General features: G+C 41.3%; 5 protein-coding genes across 6 annotated transcripts in view; 2 read left to right on the forward strand and 3 right to left on the reverse strand.

The window, feature by feature from the left end:
• Nucleotides 1-11,925, forward strand: part of LOC120424548 (mucin-5AC) — a 134,911-nt gene extending 122,986 nt beyond the window's left edge. For both annotated transcript variants that reach the window (XM_052706400.1, XM_052706401.1), the window contains exons 11-12: nt 9,548-10,105; nt 10,772-11,925. In XM_052706400.1, coding sequence (XP_052562360.1) covers nt 9,548-10,105; nt 10,772-11,268 — 1,055 coding nt within the window. In that variant the 3' untranslated portion in view covers nt 11,269-11,925. The remainder of the gene's footprint in view (nt 1-9,547; nt 10,106-10,771) is intronic.
• A 2,571-nt stretch (nt 11,926-14,496) lies between these two features.
• Nucleotides 14,497-15,830, reverse strand: LOC120429216 (speckle-type POZ protein-like). Its single transcript, XM_039594435.1, has one exon. The coding sequence runs from the start codon at nt 15,677-15,679 to the stop codon at nt 14,618-14,620; it is 1,062 nt and encodes a 353-aa protein (XP_039450369.1). The 5' UTR covers nt 15,680-15,830; the 3' UTR covers nt 14,497-14,617.
• A 792-nt stretch (nt 15,831-16,622) lies between these two features.
• Nucleotides 16,623-17,929, forward strand: LOC120429211 (COP9 signalosome complex subunit 5). Its single transcript, XM_039594431.2, has 2 exons — nt 16,623-17,331; nt 17,402-17,929. Exons 1-2 carry the CDS (start codon nt 16,764-16,766, stop codon nt 17,839-17,841), a joined length of 1,008 nt encoding a protein of 335 aa, XP_039450365.1. The 5' UTR covers nt 16,623-16,763; the 3' UTR covers nt 17,842-17,929.
• Nucleotides 17,921-19,326, reverse strand: LOC120429210 (probable RNA 3'-terminal phosphate cyclase-like protein). Its single transcript, XM_039594428.2, has 2 exons — nt 19,185-19,326; nt 17,921-19,124 (listed from the first exon to the last, which is right to left on the reverse strand). The coding sequence occupies exon 2, from the start codon at nt 19,102-19,104 to the stop codon at nt 17,944-17,946; it is 1,161 nt and encodes a 386-aa protein (XP_039450362.1). The 5' UTR covers nt 19,105-19,124; nt 19,185-19,326; the 3' UTR covers nt 17,921-17,943.
• A 6,258-nt stretch (nt 19,327-25,584) lies between these two features.
• On the reverse strand, nt 25,585-27,090 carry LOC120429207 (uncharacterized). Its single transcript, XM_039594425.1, has one exon. It carries the CDS (start codon nt 27,088-27,090, stop codon nt 25,585-25,587), a length of 1,506 nt encoding a protein of 501 aa, XP_039450359.1.
• Between the last annotated feature and the right edge of the window lie 513 nt (nt 27,091-27,603).

Here is a 27,603-nt window from a genome sequence, read left to right on the forward strand (position 1 = left end):
AACTCATTTTCGACCAAAATGGTCTATGTCACAAGATAGCACACAGCTGACGAGATGCTAAAAGTTACCACTAAAGTCAGACAGCAATTAGTGATGTCAACGAAATTTCTTCACAAACCGCTTAAAAGCAGCACCACCCAGTCCCGGCCTGGTCGACTCACCTTTTTAGTTGCTAAAAATTCCCACAATCACAAGCGACTCAAATCTTCGTCAGTGCAAGATTTGCCTCACGGCTATGAATGGAAGAGATTTGCTCAATCCAAAAATTGGTAGCTGTTTTTGTCTCATCTTGCTTTTCGTCTGCTTTCTGCGTTTGGCTTTTCTTCTCACTGAACTAACCTTCTTAAATAGCAAATTGGTGTGAATTGGACCAACATTGTCCTGTGATTTTAAATGAGTACTTTATAAGGAAATTACTTATATGAAGGATTCGCTTTCAACTCCAATACTTCTGACTTACGAGAAATTTTCCGAGAATTCCGAATATGACAAAATTGAGACCAAAAAGTGCCACTATGTCCAAAAATATGTTTTCCGTGTAATGTTGCCCGCTGAATCTGAATCTGCCCTCAGAATTGAGCCAAAGTGTCGAAAAATCGACTTCTGGTCATATTTTGAGTTTGAATGATAATTTTACATGGAAACCCAAAATATGACCAGAAATCGATTTTTCGACACTTTGGCTCAATTTTGAGCGCGGATTCAGATTCAGCGGCCAAAATTACATGGGAAACAATAGGTTGGAACATTTTTGAATTTCGTTAGAATGGTCCCATACACTTTTCCCTTGAAAATTTGACATTTTCAAATAAAGATATCTCGAGTTTAAAGAAAAATACCCCTGGGATTTTTTCAGCGTTTATAGTGCTAGATGCTCTTTCAAATGCAACCTGGCGCTTAAAATTTGGTCTGCGTATTTTCGAGATAAGATAAATTTTAAATTTGCATCTTTTTTACCTTAAAATCCTTAAATTGGCTGTAACTTTTGACCCTCAAGTCTAAATTGACTTGTCAAAAAAATGTTTATTTTAGAGCTCTAAAAGTGCCCAGAACATCACTTTTTTTTTCTAAAACCTAACCCTGAATTGCTACTTACAAAAAAACTGCATTTTAAAGGTTTGCTCAGATGCTTTCTCTAAATTTGGTCGTAGACGGCGTTGATTGCGAGATAAAATTTTGGTGTTTTGGACAAAATTGCTTGGATTGGCAAGTCCAACAACTTTCTAGAAGACAAAAATATTCCTGAAAAGTTAGATTTTCAAAATCCCCCTAATCATGAACCACCCTAATTTTCAATTTAACCAAAAGTTGCCCCTTCCCATTTGCAACAATTCTTCTAAAGACACCAAAGCTCCAAAACTTCACAATTTTTCGGAAAACCCATTTTCCGCTTAAAAAAATCAGAGGTTAGAGTGAGCACACACTTAATTTTATTTAAAATCTTTTTTCAGGGCATTAAAATATACATTTTCGTCTATTATCTAAACAAATTTAATAACATTTCGTTGTATCATTGCCGAGATATAGCTATTTAAAGTTCGCAGTTTCAAAAAACGGGTGCCACGATATCTTAACACTGCTTTGACCAAATCGGCTCAAAATTTTGGTGAAGAATCGTTAAACCGGTCCTGTGTGCATAACGAAGGCCGATTTTCAAAAAACTTATTTAAAAAAAAAGATAAAAATATGTTTGTGTTTGTTTCATAAAAAAATCGTCAGTTTTTTTTTATTTTTGTATATTTTTTTTTTCAAAAAACAAAATTTCAAAACCGCACGACAAAATGTTGAGCTTAAAAACGCCTCTAACTCAGTTTAATGATAATATATCTTCATGAAACTTTCAGGAGTGATTGAAAATCATCTTTGTAATGGATTCAATAAATTTTCTGTATTCTACATGTATGTGATTTTCTACATGTATGTAACCCCTTAATTTTACGATCTGGACCACTTTGCAAACAAACGGGACCACGAGGAGTTAACTATATTTTAATATATTTAAACACAAATTCTAACTATAAAATGTTGTACAGAACAAATTATTTTCTGTTGGAATGACTGAATTTTAAATATATTGATCGTTCAGGTTCCAAACAAACATTAGGATCTTTTTTTCTTGTTACATATACTGCCCATGTTCGCATAAATGTCCCATATGCAAAAACAGCAAGCTGAGAAAAACGCATTTGAAGTTTGTCCCATACATAAGGCTACGTGTTAGGTTTTCACGAAAAAACTGGATTTCCTCCTGATTTCTAGAACAAAGTACCGTCAGTGGGGGTGACATTGGGTCTGGGAGGTGAGATTGGGTCAAAGTGGTTTTTTACGGATTTTACCATTTCTCAGGTTCTTCTCAATGAAAATGAATTCTGTTGAAAGGGTTGTGTAGGGGACATCTTAAGATGACTTCGCTGAAAAAATCTCGTTTCTAGAACAAATCCTGTTATTTTGGCAGCTGTCTGAAGTTGGGTACGTTTTTGGCCAAAAATGACCTCTCGAAAAATCATTTTTCTAATATTTTTGTTAGAATTGCTCGAAAACTACCCAAATGTTTGAAAATCTCCACTTCAAACATTGTAGTGTGTCAATACGATTCCCTCGAACAAGAAACACTGTTGGATAACTTGTTTTTACCATATCGTTGTATTTGAGCATCATATTAGTTTCATTTGACCCAATGACAACCCCTCTAAGGGGTGAGATTGGGTCAATTTTCAAACAATTGGCATTGGCAACATAGTGTTCATCAAAATCCACCATATTTTGGGAAAATGTTAGTAAACTATCTAAGAACAAATCTACGTTGAAAGATTTTCAATGTTATTTAAATTGTTTTTGCTATTAAAAAAAACGAGAGGTGTATCGTTTTTTGACCAATAGTCACCCCCACTGACGGTACTAGATGTTATAGGTTCTTTCGAAAGAGCACACAAGTTTGAACCAAACTGCATTAATAACTCGAAATCGATGAAAATGCATATGGGACATTTATGCGATCAGGGGCAGTATAGCCGTTGCAAATATTCTACAAATATTATGTCGTTTTTGGGTCCGAAGCTTAGAGAACTGTTCCTAAATACTTGTTTTGATTTTCATGCTAAATATTGATTGAAATCATCTAAAGTTAGTTTGAGGACCAAGGTTAAAAGGCACAGTTCATTTATATTTTACCTGTATTTCAAGAATGTATTCAAACTTAAACATGGTAAGAAATGTCATCAAAAAAGTTTAAGTAAATTAATTTGCGTCCCAAATTTAGCACCAACTCAATATCAATCAAGTACATTCCATAGTAAAGCAATTCACTACACACACATTAATTTCCAGTTTCATTGAGCTGCAAATAGCACTCACCACGTTGTAAGTTAACCATCCACAGTGGGGGAAAAACAAACCTGCAAAACTATAGACACAAATTCCTACATCACAGAATCCGGTTTCGGTTTTTCTGGCCACCTCAATTTCGTCGAAGGTTGCATAACCTGCTGCTGCTGCTGCTGGCCGGTCAACCGACGACACACATGCGGTGTACCTGTTCCTACTCTGGTGAACAGCCCTGGTGGCGGGACAAGTTGGAGGACTCGATAAATATCTAGGGTGATGTCATCAATTTTAGCGACGATTCACTAATTGATGAAGTTTTCATCTCTTGTGGTGGTTTAACTTGATTTTACCTTGTTTAAAAATAATTCAAATAAAAAATTTAAAATTGTCTTTAAATTTTAATTAAAAAATGATTGATTATACCAAAAAATAAAAAGAAAAACTTGAATAAAATATGTTCCCCAAAAACTCATCAAAACTTTTAATATTGTTGACTAAACCTGATCTTCCCAATTCAGAGTAAAGTCTTAAATTTCAACAGTGATGTCAACCATCGCGAGGCTCATTTTTGGTTTGCGGCACATTTTTTGTTTGTAGTGCTTTTCAGTTACGGAATTTGACAAAGTTGTGTATGAAGGACTTTTAGAACACACCAAATCGTACAACTTTGCTGAACATAGTGTTGATTTTTGATGAATACAAAAAAAGTTACAACCAAAAATGCGTTAGGCAAACAAAAGCATCGCGAACCATTGGTCCTGAGGTCTGAAATCTTCTTGTAACTTTTTGCGTACGAATTTTACAGCTATACAATGTTCTGAAGAAATGTTGCTGTTGTTGAGTTCTACAAGTGCTTCGAACACAATTTTGTCGAATTCCGTAATTGCACTACAAACGAAAAATGTGCCGCGAACCAAAAATGAGCATCGCGATGGTTGACATCACTGAATTTCAATCGTCACATCCTAGGTCGTGCGAGCTGTCAGTTATGGTCAAGGTACATAGAAAATTATGGTATGCCAGATATGAAAGTGATATCATGTAAATTTTATCATACTTTTTTTTAATGTTTTTTAAAGGGGCTGAATTTATTCACTATGAACTTATTTATGATCATATTTAAATGTTTTCACAACTGATTAAATTTCGCAAAATTAAAGCCACGTTTAACACCTAATTTAACGCAGATTGCGGCCATCAAGAATCTGAAACAAATCCGGATTTGATTCACAAATTACAAAAGACTAAACATAATAAAAATAACTCACAAAACAACGATTTTTTAAAACAATTTCTTTGATTGGTTTAGAATTGTCAAACGAAATAGCTCAAAGCAAACTCGAACTCGGTACACACACGAAGCTTGACATAAACAAATCTGACAACTTCAAATTTTTATAAGTATACAAAATCATTAAAAGCCTTAAAAGCTAATAAAATTTAAAAAAAAAATTAAAAAATATATTTTTATTTGAAAATCTGCCATACCATGAGCGTTGAAAGCCTTGAAACGCTGGTGCAATTTTGACAGTTTGAGCTGGTGTAAAAACGGCGACAGAGCTCGCACCACACAGGTCACATCCAACTCTAAAGATCGTTTGTTAATAAAAAAACTAACTTAATCCACCTATGTGGTTGATGCCTTCCTCACTTTTTACCAACAATGGGTAATATGAGTGGTTTGGACACATATTTACGCTCCAGAAAAAAACGTATCCAGAAAAAAACGTACACACATCCAGAAAAAAACGTACACACATATAACTTAAGTAATCAAAACTCGAGACAAGGTTGCCAGATCTTCAATGTTTTGGACTCGTTGGAAAGGTTTTTCGATTACCTAACCAACGATGGGTCGGATGATGGATCCATACATAGTTTACATACATTTAAGTGAGATCCGGCTTCAAAAAAGTACATAAATATAACTTAAGTGGTCATAACTCGAGACAGGGTTGCCAGATCTTCGATGTTGTGGACTCGTTGGAAAGGTCTTTTGATTACCTAACCAACGATGGGTCGGATTATGGATCCGGACATCGTTTACATACATTTAAGTGAGATCCGGCTTCAAAAAAGTACATAAATATCACTTAAGTGGTCATAACTCGAGACAGGGTTGCCAGATCTTCGATGTTGTGGACTCGTTGGAAAGGTCTTTTGATTACCTAACCAACGATGGGTCGGATTATGGATCCGGACATCGTTTACAAACATTTAAGTGAGATCCGGCTTCAAAAAAGCACAACTCGAGACAGGGTTGCCAGATGTTCGATGTTGTGGACTCGTTGGAAAGGTCTTTTAATTACCTAACCAACGATGGGTCGGATTATGGATCCGGACATCGTTTACAAACATTTAAGTGAGATCCGGCTTCAAAAAAGCACATAAATATCACTTAAGTGGTCATAACTCGAGACAGGGTTGCCAGATCTTCGATGTTGTGGACTCGTTGGAAAGGTCTTTTGATTACCTAACCAACGATGGGTCGGATTATGGATCCGGACATCGTTTACATACATTTAAGTGAGATCCGGCTTCAAAAAAGTACATAAATATCACTTAAGTGGTCATAACTCGAGACAGGGTTGCCAGATCTTCGATGTTGTGGACTCGTTGGAAAGGTCTTTTGATTACCTAACCAACGATGGGTCGGATTATGGATCCGGACATCGTTTACAAACATTTAAGTGAGATCCGGCTTCAAAAAAGCACATAAATATCACTTAAGTGGTCATAACTCGAGACAGGGTTGCCAGATCTTCAATTATGTGGACTTGTTGGAAAGGTCTCTTGATTGCCTAACCAACGATGGGTCGGATGATGGATCCGGACATCGTTTACATACATTTAAGTGAGATCCGGCTTCAAAAAAGTACATAAATATCACTTAAGTGGTCATAACTCGAGACAGGGTTGCCAGATGTTCGATGTTGTGGACTCGTTGGAAAGGTCTCTCGATTACCTAACCAACGATGGGTCGGATGATGGATCCGGACATCGTTTACATGCATATAATTGAGATCCGGATATATGTGAAAACACATTTTTATACATAACTTTTGAACTAGTTATCGAAACTTCAAACAATTCAATAGCGATGTATGGGACCCTAAACCAAGTCGAATGCAACTGGTTTGATCAAAATCGGTTTAGCCAGTGCTGAGAAAACTTGGCAAGATTTTTGAACACATACATACATACACACACACACACATACACACACACAGACATTTGTTCAGTTTTCGATTCTGAGTCGATAGATATACATGAATATAGGTCTACGAGCTGTATTTCAAAAGTTCATTTTTCGAGCAGGATTATAGCCTTACCTCAGTGAGGAAGGCAAAAAAACCTCACATGATCACAAAGAAGAGCCTTGGACAGTGATCTCTTGAAACTGTCTAACGACGTTGCTCGCGTGTGTGTGTGTGTGTGTGTGTGTGTGTGTGTGTGTGTGTGTGTGTGTGTGTGTGAGTCTCAACCATTTTTTGTAGGATGTGGGTTTCGCTTCGGCAAGGAAATTGCTTTCGATGCAAAATAACCTGTTGCACTTGGCGCTGGTTTTTAAAATATTCTACCGCCGAGGTCTTCCACGCAGCTCAAATGTGGTTGACGCTGAGTGGGGATCGCTATAAGTAGGTGTTAATTGATTGGCGCGGTTCAGCTTCGTTGAAGAGTTTTTTGCGGATTTGTGCAAATTGCACTTCGATTGGGGGCTCTGTCTATGTATAAACGTATCATGATAGTTAAGAAGAATATTCAATTTCAAAAGAAATTCAATTTTAAATAGATTTTTGACAAAGAACTTTGTCCTAAGGGCACTGTCTACGGGTGTCAATCCAAAATTTCGCGAAGCGAAAGTGTAACAATTTGTGTAATTGTTTAAACGCTTATATCTTCCACCCAATTCAAGCAATCTGCATGCTTTATCCACCAAACGAAAGGGGAAGTCTTAAATTGCAAGTAGACTACCTCACAAAGTTGATAAAACTTTGTTAAAGTATTCAAAAGTTAAGATAAAAATAAAAAATGAATGCAGGAAAAATCCCGGCTGCTGATTGGCTGAGAGCACTTAGCAAATTTCGCCTCCTCTCCTGTTTTCGTGGAACTGTCACGCGAGAATGTTGCACCACTGTTGCCACATTTCATGCGAACTATTTAAGCTAGCACTTAGCCTCAGAAAATTTCAGTGCCTAACGTGGTTTCGACAAAGACGGATCCACGGTGGTAATTTTATTGCTCACACACACACGCACACATTGAAAGACACAGTTTGTGCACTAAATTTGGAGGAATTCTGTTCTTATGAAGATTGTAAGGACGGTCACCGGAAAACCAGAATGATTTGGGGCAATGGGGTTGGGGCCACATTTATAGGATATTGGCCACACCTGGAGTGGCCAGTGCCCTGGGGAAGGTTCTACCGGGGGGACATTAATCGAACCATACGCTTTGGGGCAATATGGGTATCAAAATTCATGGTTTTTGAAACTGGTAATGAAAATGGCCATTTTGACCGGATTGGCCACACCCGGAGTGGTCAGTGCCTTGGGGAAGGTTCTACCAGGGAGACATTAAACGAACTACACTCAAACCCTGATGGTTTGACACGAACTGTTGTCAAACGAACGGGGTCACTTTTTAGTTTGACACCCCTTTTACACGGAGTTCACACACACTACCGAACGTTTTTTTTTATAGTGTGCGTAAGCGCCGTGCAAAAAGTGACAGTTCGTCACTTTTTAGTTTGACTTTGACCAACAAACGGGGTACAAACTAAACAAGTGTCAAACGAAAAAGTGACCAACCACCGGGGGTTGAGTCTATTCGACTTGGGGCAATATGGGTATCAAAATTCATGGTTTTTGATACTGGACATGAAAATTACTATTTTGATTGTGGTGGTCATAACCTAGAGTGGCCGGTTCATTCTGGGAGGTTCTTCCGGGGGACATTTTCCGAACCATACTTGTTTTGGCAATATTTTCGTGTTTTGGCAATTTATTTCCACAGAGGTGCCAAAGATTGAAAACATTTTATAGGAATAAATTATTTAGAATTAAATGCATAGGCAATGTTTTAAAAATATAAAATAAAATAGAATATTTTTTAGGAGTTTTGTACAAAGTTCTTTGTCATATTGGTCATGTAGAGCATAACCACCTGCACCTTTTTTAATTAAGAAACATAACGAAAGTTCAAACGCAGTGATTTATCAGCTCTAAGAAACAAATTAAGAATTTTCTCAACACCACCACAACACCCCACCACATCAGGTAAAAAACTAAACAGTTGCTTTTCTCCATACATTTTGACGATTTTTCCCATACTTCAAGCGATTAGAGGGAGGGGTTTCCGTGGTCAGAATGAGTTCAAATTTGGAATTTATCCTCGTGATGGGTCACTCTATGATTTCAGAGGGTAGCCCCAAAAAAGCCCGGATTTGGACCACCCTAGCGTACAGTCATCCCACATATTCGGAACACCCACAAATTTGGAACACTTTTGTGATAATTTGTCAATAGCATGCCAAATGCATCGTTTCTGTCGACCCTACTATTTTTAGTACCTTTATTTGGACATTCTCTTGCGATTTCACTAGTAAAAGTAGTACATTTTGAACAAAACACTGCATTTCAAGACTTTTTCATTCAGAGCAGCAAAACATTGCCTCCAAATTGCCTGTTCCATAATTGTGGGTTATTGTGCCTCCCACAATTGTGGAACAACTGAATTTAACTGATATTTTTACAAAAAATGTTATCAGACCATTCATAAAACATAACTAAGCTTGATTTTCGTTGGTTTCAGTGCGTGAAGTCATTATTTTGTAAAAAATATGTACTCATGGAGAGAACCAAAGTTTGTTTACATCCGTAAAAGTGTTCCGAATTGGTGTATTTCAAGGGTCAAAGTTTTCTTCAAAAAATTGATATAAAAGTTGAAATTTGCAATCGTTCGATACAGCATTCGAAAGATCGCAAGAAAAGCTTTCAATTGAAGGTAAAAGCGAATCATTAAGTTCAATCATCGATTTTCCATGATTTGTTGAACATTGGCCGATCTGTAAACTGTTCCGAATATGAGGGATGACTGTACTTGGTTTTATTAAACTTCAAGGAACACTCCAGATTATCCAGCACCATTCAGACACTACCGCTTATTAGGTTGAGAATGGGTACATTTCCCCTAAATTAACCTTTCTGCTTGCATTTTCCAGAAACCACGACTCGGGCAAACTCCCTGTTTAAGCGCAGACCCGGTCTCCTCTCGCCGAACCGCATCACCACTCCGGCCACTCCAGTGACCCAGCCTGGATCGAGTAAATTCTTCAACAAGAACCGCTTCCGAACTGCCTCACCGGAATTCAGCCCACTGGTAGATGAGCAACAACCCGCGCCCGTCGACGACAACGACCAGGAGATCGAACCCAGCATCCGGCAGCAAAGCAAACTGGTCACCTCGAAGAATCGATACAACCAGATCGGCGAGGGCGGTGGCCGCGAAAGTAGCTTCGAGGATGACGTGCTGGACGCCATCACGACCATTTCGAGGGCACCGTTGCCGATTTCTTCGACGACCAGCCGGAACTTTTTGTTCCCGAATGAAACCCCTCAGGATTTGGCACACGAGAAGCAGATGATGAAGATGTTGAACATCGGGGAACTTCCGACGGTGCACAACAACCAGCGGGCCACGACGCACAAGTACAACATTACGCACGAGTACACGCTGCAGAGCTTCTCCGAGGCACCGTACAGTACGACGCGGCGATCGCGTGAGTATACTCCTTTGCTAATAAGTTATTGAGCGTAATTAGGTTTTACACCGTGACGTCATTTGACAGCTCGTGTGCACTGTTTACATGGTCTTCGTCGATTGTCGACTAATTTCCCCGAACAAAATCGACGACCGCATCGAACTGTGCTAAGTCCATATAAACAGTGCACTCCTTTCTAACCTCCAAATCGAGTCGGCGTAAAACCTAATAGCGTTTGCTTTGTAACTGGAGAGGAGACGCAGGGTACCTACTAAAAAGGCGAGTGTGTCGCAATTTGTTCATGTCAATAGCAGTACGCAACTCCAAAGGAAATAGAGTTACAAAACAGCTTTAGGAATGACAGAACAAAAGAGAGGGAGTGTTTACGACTTTTCTGATCTGTTTTCGCTACTGCTGCCCATTTCAAACTTTTCATTAATCACTTCCTAACTAGCAAAGTACTTTGCTTTGACAAATTTAACTTTTAAATTATTTTTGAAATTCTTCGTACGCAGCAAAAAAAAATACAGTTGAATTTTATTTCTTTTGTATGACCCAAACTCACCCCAGACTAAATGTCGCCACTGCTGACGGTATCAAAGATTGTACTTTTCAGCAATGTTTTTTTTTCTTCAAAACCACATAAACTAGACCAGCAGTAATTACATATTTTTTTCTCCCCAGAAAAACTAGTCCAACGGCCACGAATCTCCACCCAGAGCCAATTCTACTACCAGCAAACCACGCCGAGCCAGTACTACAGCAGCAGCACCACGGGAGTCACCCTGAACCCCCGGAAGGACACCATCCAGCGGAAGCGCAAGCCCAGCTCGTACGAGAAATCGTCCTACGCAAACGCGAACCATCGCAAACAAAAGGACGACTTTGGGGGTAGAACTTACCGGCCGGCGGTGGATTACGACTATTACGACGACGGCGAGCAGCGGATCATCGGCAAGACCAGCTCGCAGGTCAAGGTGATCATGCACGGTCCGGGGATAATCGAGTGCCTGGACCAGGGCAATTTCCCGCATCCGTTGTCGTGCAAAAAGTTCATTTCGTGTGCTAAAATGGAAATCGGCGGTGTCGTCGGATGGGAATACACGTGCCCCAAGGGGCTGAGCTACGATCCGGTGGGAGGAATTTGTAACTGGTCAGCTGGTTTAGGATGTAAGGATTAAATAATGGAGAGCAAGAGACGAGCTTTTCATGATCATTGATGTTTGGAGTGTGAAAAAAGTGCTCTCTTTCCCATAATTTGAAATGACTGAAATTCTACAAGTGAAATTTTCTATTAGTTTCCTTAAATTGAACATATTGGAAACAAATGTACAGATTAATAATAACAACGAAAGCACTCGTTACTTTAAATTGCTTCCACTAATATTTTCGAATGCATTTCGCTTATTAAACTACACTAACTTATATTTTCAAGCGACCTTTTAATCAAAAATGTCTTATTCATGAGTGTTTGCAAAAATCATTCCAACAAATACCTTTTCTCTCTGCTATCCTAATCTCTTCCCTAGATAGATATTATACCTAGCTCATAATAATTGTTGTCCGGACAAAATAAAATTTATTAATCTCGACAGATTTAAGATCCGGAAACTCATATTTTAAGATTTTAGTTTTTAGCCTAGGTCTAGAAATGCAACCATTTGACATTGAACTTGATCTTAGTTCATCCAAAACAGTGTTGTGAGTGCGATGATAAAATATGGATTTTTTTTAATTAATCGGAACATCTTTTGGGACTACGACACAAGCATGTCCGTCCAGATGTTCGCATTTGTAAATGATCCAAAAAATGGAAATAAATTTGTTCAAATAATGAAGCAATGTGTTTGTAGTCGTTCGTTATCACACTATCTCACAACATATTTCTACTTTTTCAGCTATTCGATGTAGTTTGTATAATGGCCAAATATGGGACATGACTAACCATTAGGGCGTCCAAAAAAATAATAGAAAAACATAACTTTTCAAAAATCAATCCGAAAATGAGCAAACAATTTTTGCTACAAAACTAATGCATGCAGATTGTAGGCAATTGTACGGAGAAAATTTCCCAGTTTTGCCTTCCTCACCTTACTGAGGAAAGGCTATAAAATCACTCGGAAAATGAACTTTTTAATTAGACCTCCTAGACCTACCTTCATTTGTACATATCGACTCAGAATCACCAGCTGAGCAAATGTCTGTGTGTTTGGCTGTATGTAGACATGTGTACCAAATCAATGTCACTGGAATATCTCGTCACAGGCTCAACCGATTTTGGCCGGAATGGTTTTAATTGATCCGTCTTAACGTCCCCTACGTTGCTATTTAAATTCATGCAGTTTTATCATGTATTTAAAAAGTTATGTTAAAAAAACTGTTTCATATTAAATTAAAATTATGGTAAAAAGGGTGGTTTTTTCATGAAACCCACACATGTTATATATTTTTAGAAAGCATATGAGAAGACCTTTTAGGTGGAGTAAGAATTTTCAAGATCTGATTTACCTATCTTAAATTACAAGCAGTTTAAAAAATGGTCTGAATTCACATAACCTCAACTGGTCGGGTCTGACCGCCACGAAAAAGCCGTGTAGACAGATGCCATTTTCCTCAAAGGCCGTGTCTGTATAATCTTGACAAAAAGTCTGTAGGTAGTCTGTTTTTTTACTCATCACTTATTTTTATTAGGGGAGATCCATAAACATGTGGACACTTTACGAGGGTTGGAATCACTATAAATGAGAGGAAGGCACCAACCACCTGAAGGTGGATTAAGTAACGTTTTTAACATTCAATTTACGTCCACGAAAGCTGAAATATTTGCATTTTAGTGAACTGAAAATGACGAATTTTCAAAATTTTTAGTATGTTATCGTTTTAGGGCCAATACGCACATGCCAAGAAAAAGGGTCAAGAAATGGCTTCAAAACAGTAGAACAACGGAGACGGAACGATTTCGTGGGGCTCTGGCTTGCATTCGCTGCCACTGCTGCTCATTTGATTTTTTGTCTAGACCGGCTCCTTCCGAAGTGCGTATACCGCTTTGGTATACGCACTTCTGAAGGAACCGGTCAAGAAAAAAATCAAATGGGCAGCAGAGGCAGCGAAAGCAAGCCAGAGAGGGTGAAGAAAAGCCTCAAGAAATCGCTCGCTCTCCTTTGTGCTGCTGTTCGTAAAGCTGATTCTTGACCGCTTTCCTTCCGATCTCCGTACTAGCCTTAATTTTGATTTTTTTTATATTCTCGCTCAAAAACGATATTTTTATAACAATTCATAAAAAAAGATGAGATTTTCTCACCATTTGACGTAAACGACAAATAATCATAATTAATTTCAATTTCAATTACTTTTTATTAGTAAATAATCAATTCACAGTTTCGTAATTCTTATAACCTAATAGAGTTTTGGAGTACCTTTCAACTATGATTTGTACTATAGTTTATTTTGATGTAATTGGATATTCTAACAATGGGTTTGCCAAGAGAAGGAAAAAATATTTCAAAAAAACCTTCGAAATTTATAATCATAATTAAAAAATAATTTTATCAAAGTTCATATCATCAAGTTGTGAACGTGATTTGTTTGGCAAGTTCATTCGAATGAAAGAAATTCACATACATTTTTTTCTAAAATAGTTACACATTCGAGCTTTATTTGTTCATATTCAAAACTTCAGAGAGCAGTACTTATAAATATGTTGTTTTCATCACATTGTGAGAAAATCTTATGTAATTTCATGAAGTATGATAAAAAATATCGTTTTTGAGCGAGCAAAATAAAAATATCCTAAATATATGCCTTCCCGTTTGTAAACATAGTAGGTAGCCTATGTTTTATGCTAAAAACGCTAATATACCAAGAATTTTGAAAATTCGTCACTTTTAGTTCACTAAAATGCAAATATCTCGACTTTATGTGGAAATAAATTGAATGTTAAAAAAAGGAAAATGTTCTCCATAAAATTTCCTACAAGCTGCATATATTAGTTTTGTAGCATTTTTTTTTTTTTTTTTTTTTGGCCTTATATTTTGAGTGAATTGAATGATTTGACAAATTTGAATGACTTTAGTGCATTTAGTGCATACGTGCATTTCTGAAAAATAAAGTTCAGCGTGCGATTTGTTTGTGTTTGTGTTTGACTATTTTTGGGATTTTTTTGTTGTTGTATAGATTAGGATATCATTCTAGGGGTGAACACCAAGGTTTTGACAACTTCTCATTTTTGTTGGAACGCCCTAACTGACCTTTAGGCTTTAACGTCACTTCGCACTAACTAGGAAAGTCAAATTTACAACCTGATTGTTCATGTATGTCAGTAATTGAACATTATTTGCTAGGTTTTTTTTTCATTTTTTTTTTTTTTTTGTTTAAAATGGTACGAATTCGATTGTAATATCCAAAAAAGACCTTTTTCCGAAAAATCCAAAAATAAGAACATGAGTAGTCAATGTTTTATCCAAAGTAAAAAAACAGTCATATCAATCATGGTTTAAGTGAGAATAATGCATTAAGCGCTTAGGATACATATTAAAATCGTTCCCTTATCATCGCTATTCTTTCTTCCGTGGAAGCAACCTTGCGGGCCAACGCGTCGAAGGTCTCGTTGACGAGATGTGGATGAGTAAGGAACATTTTCTTCCAGTCAGCCGTGGAAGTCAGCTTGCCGGCAACGCCAGATCCGCTCAGGAACTGCAGCGTATACTCCTTCATGTCCCGATCGCTGTGCGTATCACCGAGCATCAACGTTTTTATTCCGGTGTCCAAAGAGAGCGTCTTCAAAATGTGACAGCGGCAAATACTCTTCAGCGTCGAGAGGGCGTACTTGTCAGCGGTCGCGTACAGCTTGAAGGCCATCGTCTCCAGGTAGGTTACCTCATCGGTGTAGATGTACCGCAGCAGTTCTTTGAAGACTTCCGGTTCGACATCGTTAATGGTCACGGAATTCTCAATGTTTTCCTGCATCGGATGGTTGAACATCGCCGCGAAAACGGAACTTCTGACCGAGAGTACACCTTTGTAAGCCAAGAAGCGCTGGTCACCGACGAGAATCGCCACATCACCAAATGTGTTTCCATCAACCAGCGCATTCAAATCAGCGCTGAGTTTGCCCGGTAATGGTCGCAAAGATACTTGCTGTATCTCCTTTGTTTGGTCCAGGTTACCATCTGTCGCGGTCACTGTGCATTTCACGTGCAACTTGTCCGTGTGCTTGCGGCTTAACAGTTCTGCACATTTTAGCTTCAAGTGGTATGACCCAAACCAAGACGGCTCAAGTATTACCGTTCTGTCGTAGAAAACGTTATCACCATATCTCGTACTTGATACAAGCAGCGCGAAAGATAAACGACATTGTGAATCCAATGTTTCCTGTGGTATTACCAACTCAAAACACAAATCACAACCTTTGCCTTGGACCGCGTTTGTAGTATGGTAAAGATTCAAGCTCCATTCGGTTTTCCCATCTCTGCCAGCCGGAAAGGAGCAGGAACGCTTCAGGTGGTGCGCGTGCATTTCTTGATGCCAGACGGAAAAACTTCGGAAGTCCCAAGCATTGCAGAAAACAATGGACCTTTCACTGGTAAGTGACATCGTTAATATACTGGAAACATTGAAGTCTTGAAATTCGTGCTGAACAACGAATTTTTACTAACTAACCGTCCTCCTTCACTTAGAAATTAAAGAAAACTCGAAAATTTATCAGGCAGCCAAATTTTTATCAAATCCGTTGCATAAACGAAGATCGCGCCAAAAAAGATTGCACTGAGACAAAAAATTCAAACAGATTCAGAACGGAAAGCTGTCAAATCACACACGCTCATTCAAAAATCCTCACATTTGGGTTTATAAAGATCGTATCGAGAAATTAAAGAGAGAGACGTGAGTCGGTAACATGGAATAAACCTTTCGCAAGGTCGCAGCTGTCATGGTAAACTTCACAACATTTTGGCAGAAAGTTTAAATCCATGTTGCACTTTTAATATCTCGATTATATTCTCAAGATTTTAAGATTATTTTCACCTTTTAGTTAGCTTGTCCTAAAAAACACTCCTTTTGTTCGTTCGTTCGATGTGGCACTTTAGGAAAGGGTACAATATTCAATTGGGTACTAAAGCCCTATGTCAATTTTTATGTACAATTGTAAAAAACACGATTAAAAACCATTTCTGATCACTTTTTTTCATTTTAATGCAAAATTTTTTTTTTGACAAGACAACATTTTTTCGATGGATCAACTATGGTCCCCTTGGAACGAGCTGTCAAGTAGGAGCTTTTCTGTCAAGAAGGATCGCGAGGTTAATTTTTCAAAATTGATTTAAAAATCCATTTTAAACTCTATGTGGTCGTACAAAGGGTCAATGTACTCAGAAAAATAAGCTTTATCGCTGCAAACAATAATATCAGCAATCTAAGCTTCATTTTAGGACCCAATTTACACAGCTATAGTTTCCTTTCAACGTGTAACATACGATCCACAATATCATCAGAGAGTCGTGGTCCACACTCATTTTCCACCATCTGTCAAATTTGTTGTTTTTCGCATTTCTCGCTGTCGTCGAATTCGGAAGAGCAGCTCGGTGTCGTATTTTTGCAAATTTCAAGGAAACAAAGAACCGTTGCCAATTTTCCGCTCGACTTACGTGTGCTCGTCGGAGAATTTGGAACGCGCGTGAAAATGGCCGACGCCGAGATGGCCCGCAAGAACTGGGAGCTGGAGAACAACATCGAGACGCTGCCGGCGAGCGACGAAATCTTCCGCTACGACGCGGAACAGCAGCAGCGAATTCTGGCCGCCCGGCCCTGGGAAAAGGATCCGCACTTTTTCAAGGACATCAAAATTTCCGCCCTGGCCCTGCTGAAGATGGTGATGCACGCCCGCTCGGGAGGTGCGCTGGAGATTATGGGCCTGCTGCTGGGCAAGGTCGAGGAGGACACGATGGTCGTGATGGACGCGTTTGCCCTGCCGGTTGAGGGCACCGAGACGCGGGTCAATGCCCAATCGCAGGCGTACGAGTACATGACGGCGTACATGGAATCGGCCAAAGAGGTTGGACGCTGCGAAAATGCCATCGGATGGTACCACAGTCATCCCGGGTACGGCTGCTGGCTGTCCGGAATCGACGTAAACACGCAGATGTTGAACCAAAACTACCAGGAACCGTTTGTGGCGATTGTCGTCGATCCGGTTCGTACGATTTCGTCGGGGAAGGTGTGCCTTGGGGCGTTCCGGACGTATCCGAAGGGTGAGGATTGTTGTTTAATTTTGTGGGTCATTAAATTGTTAAAAAACTGATTATTTCGTTTCTAATCTAGGTTACAAGCCACCAAACGAGGAACCATCCGAGTACCAGACGATTCCGCTAAACAAGATCGAGGACTTTGGCGTGCACTGCAAGCAGTACTATCCGCTGGAGGTGTCCTACTTCAAGTCGGCCCTGGATCGCAAGCTGTTGGACTCGCTGTGGAACAAGTACTGGGTCAACACGCTGGGCAGCTCGGGACTTCTGAGCAACGCCGATTACACAACCGGTCAGATTTTGGACCTTTCGGAGAAGTTGGAGCTGAGCGAGGCCAGTCTGGGACGTGGCCCGTTCGTTGTTACCGGAGCCGATCCGAACGAAAAGCGCACCGAGGACAAACTGTCGAAGGCCACGCGTGACTGCAGCCGGGCCTCGATCGAGCTGATCCACGGGCTGATGGCGCAGATCGCCAAGGACAAACTGTTCAACACGGTCAATGTGAAGAACAAGTAATTTTTTGAGGTTGAACGTTGAACATGAATAAAATTAAATACTTCTGAACTTATCTCTAGAAATAAAAATAACCGCTTCATTTACATAATGCTCAACCGGAGTTTAATTTACTTTCTTGCTGTAATTACTATAACCGATGCCAACGCACGTGACCATCACCTTGTTCGATCCGGCCATCTCGTCTCCGTCGTCCAGCAAGTCGTCCTCCTCGGATGCGTTCTCCAGCTTGAACGTAACACCGAAAAACTCCCTCAAATGCTGCAGAAAGTAGATCGTGTACTGCGACAACGGCCCAATCAGAAATTTCGACACGTCCTTCTGACCCAGTGCCATGTACAGTGTGACCATCCATTGAAACGTAGAATCCACACATCCGCCGCGGTAGATTTCGTCCAGCAGCTTCATGGCCGCCTCCTTGCCAATGTCCTCCGGAATCGAAGGGTTCCCGCCGTCTGCGAGCGTCTTCGAAATGGCTTCCGCAGCATATTGAGTTCCGTCCGTTGTTTCTGCGACCAGATTAATTCCGTAACCAGGACTGTTTCCGGATCGCTTGCCCTTGTGCTGATCGGTGTTGATGTAAACGTCCGGCAAAAAGTTCAGCATCGTCCCCTTCGCCGTCTCGACCGCCCGGTTGGCCATCGCCGGAGAAACCTTGCAGCAGTAAGCGGTTCCCCGGATTCGTTTCACCATCGTCTGCTTTGTGCATTGAATCGCCTTCAGCGTTTTCCGCACGGGACACTTGAACATAATCTCTCCACCCCCTGCCGGCATCATCCCACGCTTCCGAATGGTCAGCTCAAGTCCTTCCCCATCCAACAGGAACCGCTTCAACGCCCCAAAAGCCGCTCCCTTGATGTGGTCCACCGAAGGGCTCTCCGGGCTGTTTGTCACACCCGTCAGCGTCACGTCCAGTGGTGTCTTGCAAAACGGTCCCAGCGCCAGCAGTACGTCCAGGTAGTACCCAATACCCCGTTCCGGACAACAATCGTGCTGAAAAGCACCTCCGTTCAACAATCCCGGAACGTACTGGAACGAACACCCGGACCGATCTACCTTGATGCGCGTTCCATTCGTAACCTTGTCCATCAGCTTGAGCAGATCCGTCTCGTACTCGCGCAATCCGGGCCCATCCGTGTCATCTTGCAGCCGGATGTCCCGAATTTCGATTGGTTTTCCGGACAGCGTCGAAAGAATCAGTCGCTGCTTGAGAAAGTTGCTTCCACGGTAGATCAGGTAACTATTTTCCTTGCCGATGCACGTCATTTTGAGTGAAGAACTTGAACCTGTAGGAGAAACACTATTTTAGGCAACGAAACCTCGCTTTAAAAATCGCAAAAGCTTACCAAAAGCAAAAAAAAAATCTGAAAAATTGTGCGTCCGGGAGGGACCACCAGTCGCACGTGTGAAGATGTTTTCATTCAATCCGAAACTGACAGTTCAGTTCTTTTGTTTACCTGGCTATTTGTTTTGTTTTACCCGTTCGAATGCACGCTCGCTCAAACTTGCCTAATTCGGCAGCACAGCCGCAAGAATAAAAATTGCACGTTAAATTCAAAATAGTAATAATTGTCTGTAACTGAAAGTCGCACTTTCACAGTTTAACTACAGGGACCACCCAGTCACGGCTTTCTAGCAGAAACAGCTCTGCTAGAATATTTCAAGCAAAACATTGTAAAACGACCGATCTCATTTTTCAAAACATTGAGAAAAACGAGGATGAAATCAAGCAAAACATTGTAAAACGACCGATCTCATTTTTCAAAACATTGAGAAAAACGAGGATGAAATCTGCGGTTAGTTTTTCAATTCCTATTTCGAACTTATTTGGCTGACTGTGGATATTATTCGAATAAAAAACGTAAAACTTGTATTGTTATGCTTCCCCGTATTCAATTATATAAAAACATTTCAATATTGCTGTAAAATTGATGATAAAATTACATTGGCCTTTTAAAAAAATTAACAACATGCGGGACCGCCCGCATAATCAAATACCAAAGGTGAAACTGTCGAAATCATAAGAATATTATTTCTGGTATGGTTACCATTTGTGATATTGTTGATATAATGTCACGACCATATAACAAAATTAAAATGGTACTATTTCCCGAATAGTTACACTTATCTTGACATATTCGAATGGTTGATTTTTTTTTTCCTACAATTTAATGAACGGTATCTATTCGTCATACGATTAGGATGGTTCGAAACAGCTATTGTTAGAACATAATAGTACTGTAGCCGGTATGATAAAAGTTATGATACTCGGTATGATTTAGTCAAAGAAACCTAAGCGGAAAATTTCCTAAGTCCTAATAATTGAAACAATTGCACAACAATTGATGGTACGATATAATTATTTCTCATATGTTTGGTATTATTTCAAACAGTTTTTGTATGATTGAGCCAAAAATGAATTTTTGGCGAAAATTTTGGATGGAGAAATATAAATTTTCGCCATATGGTAAGGATTTTTCGGAACAGCTATTGTTAAAACATAAGGGTACCATAGCCGACGTAGTATTTCCAACTTGAAGTTCAGCGAAAAACTCTTAAGTCCCAATAATCCAAACAATTGAACAGCAATTCATGGAACGATATAACTGTTCGCCAAACGCTTAGGATTATTTGAAACAGGTATTGTATGATTGAGCCAAATGAACTACAGCAAAAAAAAAATCTTAAGTCCGAATAATTCAGATAATACTTTAACAATTCATGGAACGATAAACCTGAATTATGGCGAAAATTTTCCTAAGTCCCAACAATTTAAACCATTGTTCAACATTTCATGGAATGATATACCCGAACTTCAGCGAAAATTTTCCTAAGTCCCAACAATTCAAACCATTGTTCAACAATTCATGGAACGATATACCTGAATTATGGCGAAAATTTTCCTAAGTCCCAACAATTCAAACCATTGTTCAACATTTCATGGAATGATATACCCGAACCTCAGCGAAAATTTTCCTAAGTCCCAACAATTCAAACCATTGTTCAACAATTCATGGAACGATATACCTGTTTGCCATATAGTTTGTATGTAAAGCTAATTTATTTTCGTGATAATTTTTATAAGTCCAAATAATTTAAACAATTGATTGACCATTATCAGAACGATAACTGTTCGGTCTATAATTTATTTGTATGGTTCTACCATACATGTTACGATATATTTACGATAAATTTTGAGGCCACATTTCATAATAAAATGCATTTTAAACCGCCAAACGTAATGTAACTGAGATAGCTCAATTAGATAAGGCGGCAGCACTACGGAAGAATCAACAGGAGACATCATCATCAAGCGGTAACAAATCCCGGACATTACAAAAAAACGCTAACCATTAATAATCATATACTTACCATTCCCGTTAAATCCACAGTTCCCAGAACATTTGTAAAGTTTATTTTTTGGCTCCTCCCTTTTCAATTGGTGTCGGTAAGTGTCGGTAAAGCAGTTCACCATTTAAAATCATATTTTATTAATTTGTGGTACGGTTCACATAAAATGAGAATTGAACAGTTTGGGGTAGGGTACGACTATGATCCACGAAAAAAATCCCTTGTAAAAATGTATTGTAACATAACCTAACGACCTATTTAATAAATTGTAGGATTGTTTGGGGAATGGAAAATGTACGGTTGCACCCTATTTGGTGTATTATCAAGATCATTTAGGAAAAATCATTCGACAAATGGTGACTGTATGGTTGTTGACTATGCGGGCGGTTAAGCCCTTTGCGTTTTAGCGCCTTTGTAAACATTGGCGTGTTTCATTTTCCATCTGGCCCTTTGTCAAACGGCCAAACACGACGTCAGGATTTGTTTTTGTTGTTCTTTTGTTTTTTGGCTTCGCAGGCCAAACCAAAACAAATTATGATATCGTGTTAGGACTTTTGCACCAAAAACATTTTTTTCTCGTTTTACGTTAATTGAACAGTAAATTCTTAGTTTTTTTTTCATAAAATTTATATAATGTATCGAGTTTTCTTGCATTCCTAAAGGTAAGATCCAAGTTTTAGTGTTTTAAAGTACCTAATAAAGTTTTACAGGGAAGTGCAAAGCAGGTGGCGGCATAGGTCGGGGGGAGGAGGAAGTTTTCGTTCACAGTTTTTTCGGAGGAGCTGCTGCTGCTGAGCCGCCATGGAGTATCAACCCGGTTACGGTGATAAACATGCCAGAGTACGTGACGAGTCGGATGGCGGGGATTATCCGGAACCGGCAGCAGCAGGTTATTGCGAAGACATGAGGCTCGAAATCGTTTGTGTAACCGCAGTTCTCGGCGCAACTGATCGATCTGTGCTCGCTGGACCTCGCTCCGAAGAAAACCGCCACCAGCAGGTTCGGTCTGGACTGGGATGAAACCGCGCCTAAGCCAAAAGGATACAAACGTACCTCCTCATCATCTGTGACGAGAACAAAGTGTGCGGACAACACAGTGAACCACCCAGAGTAGTCTTCCCTGGTGCCAACACAGATGCCGCAAAATCGCTTGGACATCTCCGTCGATCCTGTATGTTTTTGTGCTTTACCGGCTATCACCCGAGGAAAAAGGAAGTGATTGAGTTCTTTCTGTTCTAAAGAGCGTATTCAACGGGAGGTTCCATCGGAACAAAATAGTTTGGATCTTGCTACGGCCGAACAGTACGACACGGAATAGCAAATTGGAGAAATGAATCACCTCTCATAAGCTAAGATTTCAAGTGATGGTTTTGACCAAATAAATTTATGCATTTTTGTTCTTTTGTGTAAAAAAAATAAAATCATAATGACGCACGTCTGGGGAGGAATTTGCCAGAAAAAATCTCCAATTTTTATTTTTGATAAATCGACATTTGTGGAAGAGTGAATTCGTTGATTGGAAACGTCGATGACGGCGTCGGAACATGGCACCGGTTGGTGGGTGACGCTGCTTCCGGTAGCATATTCTCCTTTGAAGCTGCCTTTATCGTTTCTTGGATCGCATCCACAGCCTGCATAATCTCAATTCGTACACTGACGCATCCGTCGTTCCGGATCAATTCTTCGGCGACAAAACGGATTCATGTCATTGGCCCCGCTCGTGAATCTACTACCACCATGGTCACTGAAGGTGGCCACTATTGTCGGGTTGTTCCGGGCGTCGTCACCTGAGCTGATCTTGAGCGTAGTCGTTGGCTGGGTAGATGTTCACCGGCGACATGCGACCAGCGCGCGGCCGCAGATTTTTAGTTACTGTCCGTACCGAGACGAAGCGTTCATTCTTCTGCCGCGACCACCATCCGGACGTCACCTTTCACCGCTACCATTTTCAACTCCCCTGCTACTTCCGCAGGTGGATAAAATGGAACGAGCCATGTTATTACCGCCAGGACTGACTGGACTTCCGAACGAGCTGCGCGGACTGCCCGTTATATTAGTTGGAAACAAAGGGCCATACTCTGTTTTGATTTTTGTTTTGAATCGATACTGGTTTGTCGTGGCAAATGGGCAGTATTCATGATTGCTGAGAGTCGCAGGACTCTCGCCCTTTGTTATTAGTAAGTATCCAGCAAAGCAAAGGTTATAGCATGCATTTGATACTGTCAACTCCCATTCGGCTGTGTTCTCGTCGCTGTCATGTTGTAAACTGGAGCCGAGGGAGGTCCTGTTGTGAATTCTAGGTAGAATTCGCCATCACCCAAGACACGAAGGCACGAAGGATAGACCATGTCTTGGGGGGTGAAAGGATGATAGGATTTAGTGATAATACCACAATTTTAATATTTGTCTTTCTCTCTTATTTCAGAGGATGCCTGGTCAGAGTTTTAAGTGTTGTAGAAGCCATCCGCTCTACACAATGGAGCCTTCCTTCTATCATTTCCTGTATTTTGAAAAAGGTGATGCGCCGAATGTGGACATATAGTTTATCACATTTACTCCATATGGTGTGAACGTGACATGCTGTATGTTTGCTCTTGGTGCATTGGCTATTTTCAAAAACAAGCTGAATTTTTCCTATTCTTTTAAGATAAAATTTATTAAAATCTATCCATCTATTTATTTTGCTATTGCTATAACTTGTCTCTTACCCCATAAACTTTAACTACTCAATTATTCTAACTTGGAATCGCAATACATTATTGTAGAAATGTAACTGCTGAAAATAATTTGGTAAGAAATTTGGGCATAACTGTTTATATGATTAAAGGTACGTTCAATCTATTTTAATATATGTATATGTTAACCCTCTACAACCCAACCCCGCCTCTAGACGGGCTTCGATTTAAAAAATCGCCAAAAATCTATTTTTCAACCAATTTTTGATCTTCAAAAAGCATTGGAAAGAAGAAGTTTTAAAATTTTGGAAAATTTTAGGGTTGGAAGTTTGACTTGTTTTATGTGACTTTGCCAATGTTTTTAAAAATGTCATTTTTTTAGGGGTCAACTTTGGCTGTGTTTTTTACTAACATTTCCTATATTTTAAGTAAAAAGAAGTATGCAGTAATTTTTCTAGTGCCCCAGACTATGCCTCTACGCATTTATTTACAATTTAAATGATAATGGTTCCATTTTATAGCAGAAAATGAGAAAAACATGCAAAAAATTGAAAAAGTTACTGTAAAAACATGAAAAAATTAGATAGGCAAAATGTAATGATAGGTGGTGGTAGAGTAGGCCAAATACTACCAAAAGCAAATAAAAATACTAAAAATTAAACAAGAAAAACATAAAACAAGAGAAGTAAAGTTTTTTGTAGAACAAAAGTTGCTCAAAATGACCTCCTGAACACGGGAAAAATAAAAATTTTCGAAAAAAAAATTTGGGCAGTAGAGGGTTAACTATTCAAGTTTGTTTGTCTTGTCCCATATTTTACAACTTCATTTGTTTTCTAGTAAACTTCTCGTTACAAGTTGGTTGTTCTGTCTAGTAGAAATAAGAAAGGTTTCTTTATTCTTTCTTTCTGTGTTAGTCTGTTTTTTTTTTTTTTTTTGAGTTGCTTTGGAGAATTTGAACGTTGCGCGTCGCGGTCAACACGCCGGATTTTCGTTGCCGTTTCCGTCTTTGTTTCCCCCCCGATTGTGTGTGTATTTCGACCCGGGTGATTTCGCGATGTTGACAGTTGCTTTGGAGAATTTGAACGTTGCGCGTCGCGGTCAACACGCCGGATTTTCGTTGCCGTTTCCGTCTTTGTTTCCCCCCCGATTGTGTGTGTATTTCGACCCGGGTGATTTCGCGATGTTGACAGTTGCTTTGGAGAATTTGAACGTTGCGCGTCGCGGTCAACACGCCGGATTTTCGTTGCCGTTTCCGTCTTTGTTTTCCCCCCGATTGTTTGTATCTCGAGCCGGACGATTTCGCGTTTTCGCATTTTATTTGGTTTTATCTTTCCACAGCCGGCTGTCTAAGATTGAATCATTTATGCTAAACTCAACACCAAATAACCGGGAATAGTCTCATCCGCATACTCCGACTGTTTGCCTTGAGAATGCATAATACATCACATCATTAAACAAAATTTATTGATTATTGGGTCACATCATCATTGTTTGTGCACCGGCCACGGTTGGCCAGTGTCTTGGAGTGGACTGTATTTAGGGGGGTCGGAAGGGGGTCCAAAGAAAAAGGCACAGAAGGTTCTACTTTCACTTTTCTCTATTTTCACCTACAACACTTCGTTCTTCCTCTTCTTTTTCCTCCGCTCTTCCTTCCTTCACTTCTGCTGCTGCGCGTCGCGTCCGGCACGTCCGACGGTTTGATGACTTGTGTTGATCGCGCTCAACGCCTGCCTGTTGCTAGGCGGTTCGAGCGGCTAACTTGTTGTTGTCGTCGTCGATGACAGCTCTGCCGATGCGCAGGGGCGTAGTCGTTTTCGTCGTACGGGTGGGGGCAAGCACCTTTCGGTCGTCCCGAACATTCTCCCCCCCGTTGAGTTCTCTCAACAGACGGAACTCGATCCTGGGTGGTGTTCTTGCTGGACCGCGTACGCGGCGCGACCCCTGGGTCCCAGGGCCGACGTTGAATTGCACCTTCGTCAGGTGGCCTTTGTGCTTCGCTCTGGGAGATGCGGGAGACTCGACTGGTTCGGGTTTCTCTCTCGTTCGGGTTGAGGTTGGTTGTCGTTGGAGCCGTCCTCCGATGGGCACGGCTTGTATCAGGTGGGCTTGCTGGATTGTCTAGCTTCGGCGCGGAATCTCGGTTGATCGCGGAGTCGCCGACCTTTTTAGGTTCTGCTTCCGGAACACGGTCCGGCTGGGAGTAGATTGCCTTCGGGACAGGACCCGGCAGGGCTTGGACTGCATCCGGAAAAGAATCCAGCGATGCGGGTGCCTCCAGGACAGGGGCTGGCGGAGTATCGTAATCCTCCGGAACAAGGTCCGGCTGGGCGTAGATTGCCTTCGGGACAGGACCCGGCAGGGCTTGGACTGCATCCGGATCAGGGTCCAGCGATGCGCTTTCCTCCAGGACAGGGCCTGGCAGAGTGTTGACTTCCTCCGGAACACGGTCCAGCAGGCTGGAGATTGCATTCGGGACAGGACCCGGCAGGGCTTGAATTGCCTCCCGGACAGGGCCTGGTATAGCGTTGAGAGCCTCCGGAACATGGTCCGGCAGGTCGGAGATTGCCTTCGGGACAAGACCCGGCAGGGCTTGAGTTGCATCTGGAACAGGATCCAGCGATACGGGTGCCTCCAGGACAGGCCCTGGCAGAGCAGTGAAATCCTCCGGAACACGGTCCGGCAGGGCGGAGATTGCCTTCGGGACAAGACCCGGCAGGGCTTGATTTGCACCCGGAACAGGATCCAGCGATGCGGGTGCTTCTAGTACAGGACCTAGCAAAGCGGGTGTCGTCTCCGGAACAGGGTCCGGCCAGACGGGGGTGACTTCCGGTACTAGGACCGGCCAGCCGGTTGTTGCCTGCAGGGCAAGACCTGGCAGAGCGGGGGTCGTCTCCGGAACAGGGTCCGGCCAGACGGGGGTGGCTTCCGGTACTAGGACCGGCCAGCCGGTTGTTGCCTGCAGGGCAAGACCTGGCAGAGCGGGGGTCGTCTCCGGAACGGGGTCCGGCCAGACGGGGGTGGCATCCGGTACTAGGACCGGCCAGCCAGTTGTTGCCTCCAGGACAAGACCTGGGAGAGCGGGGTTCGTCTCCGGAACAGGGTCCGGCCAGACGGGAGTGGCTTCCGGAACTAGGTCCGGCCAGCCGGTTGGTGCTTGTCCGTCGCACCTGGCGTGTGCGGATTCTGCACTGTCACGTCGCGCACAAAACCACATTTCGTTGTCCATTTTCCGGTGGAAACTAGTGGCCACTTCTCTCGGCGAAATTGTTCATTTCCGAGCTTGTTGTTCAATTCACTCGCGGTCGTATCTCGTCACTCGGTCGTGACACACACACACGCGCACGCGGTGATTTGGCTCATTTGCACACGGCGTGCAAGTTTGAGCACGTCCGGTCGCGGGCAGCAGCAGAACACTCTTCAATCCGGGTCGGATTGGACCAAATGTTTGTGCACCGGCCACGGTTGGCCAGTGTCTTGGAGTGGACTGTATTTAGGGGGGTCGGAAGGGGGTCCAAAGAAAAAGGCACAGAAGGTTCTACTTTCACTTTTCTCTATTTTCACCTACAACACTTCGTTCTTCCTCTTCTTTTTCCTCCGCTCTTCCTTCCTTCACTTCTGCTGCTGCGCGTCGCGTCCGGCACGTCCGACGGTTTGATGACTTGTGTTGATCGCGCTCAACGCCTGCCTGTTGCTAGGCGGTTCGAGCGGCTAACTTGTTGTTGTCGTCGTCGATGACAGC

Source organism: Culex pipiens, chromosome 1 (genome assembly GCF_016801865.2).
Source record: "Culex pipiens pallens isolate TS chromosome 1, TS_CPP_V2, whole genome shotgun sequence".
Lineage (NCBI taxonomy): Eukaryota > Metazoa > Arthropoda > Insecta > Diptera > Culicidae > Culex > Culex pipiens.

Bases quoted from the DNA above. Each gene is read 5' to 3' on its own strand.
- LOC120429216 (XM_039594435.1), bottom strand. From the start codon at position 15,679: ATGTCACTTACCAGTGAAAGGTCCATTGTTTTCTGCAATGCTTGGGAC.
- LOC120429211 (XM_039594431.2), top strand. From the start codon at position 16,764: ATGGCCGACGCCGAGATGGCCCGCAAGAACTGGGAGCTGGAGAACAAC. The intron at 17,332-17,401 runs GTGAGGATTGTT...TTTCTAATCTAG, and splicing joins GTTCCGGACGTATCCGAAGG to GTTACAAGCCACCAAACGAG.
- LOC120429210 (XM_039594428.2), bottom strand. From the start codon at position 19,104: ATGACGTGCATCGGCAAGGAAAATAGTTACCTGATCTACCGTGGAAGC.
- LOC120429207 (XM_039594425.1), bottom strand. From the start codon at position 27,090: ATGGACAACGAAATGTGGTTTTGTGCGCGACGTGACAGTGCAGAATCC.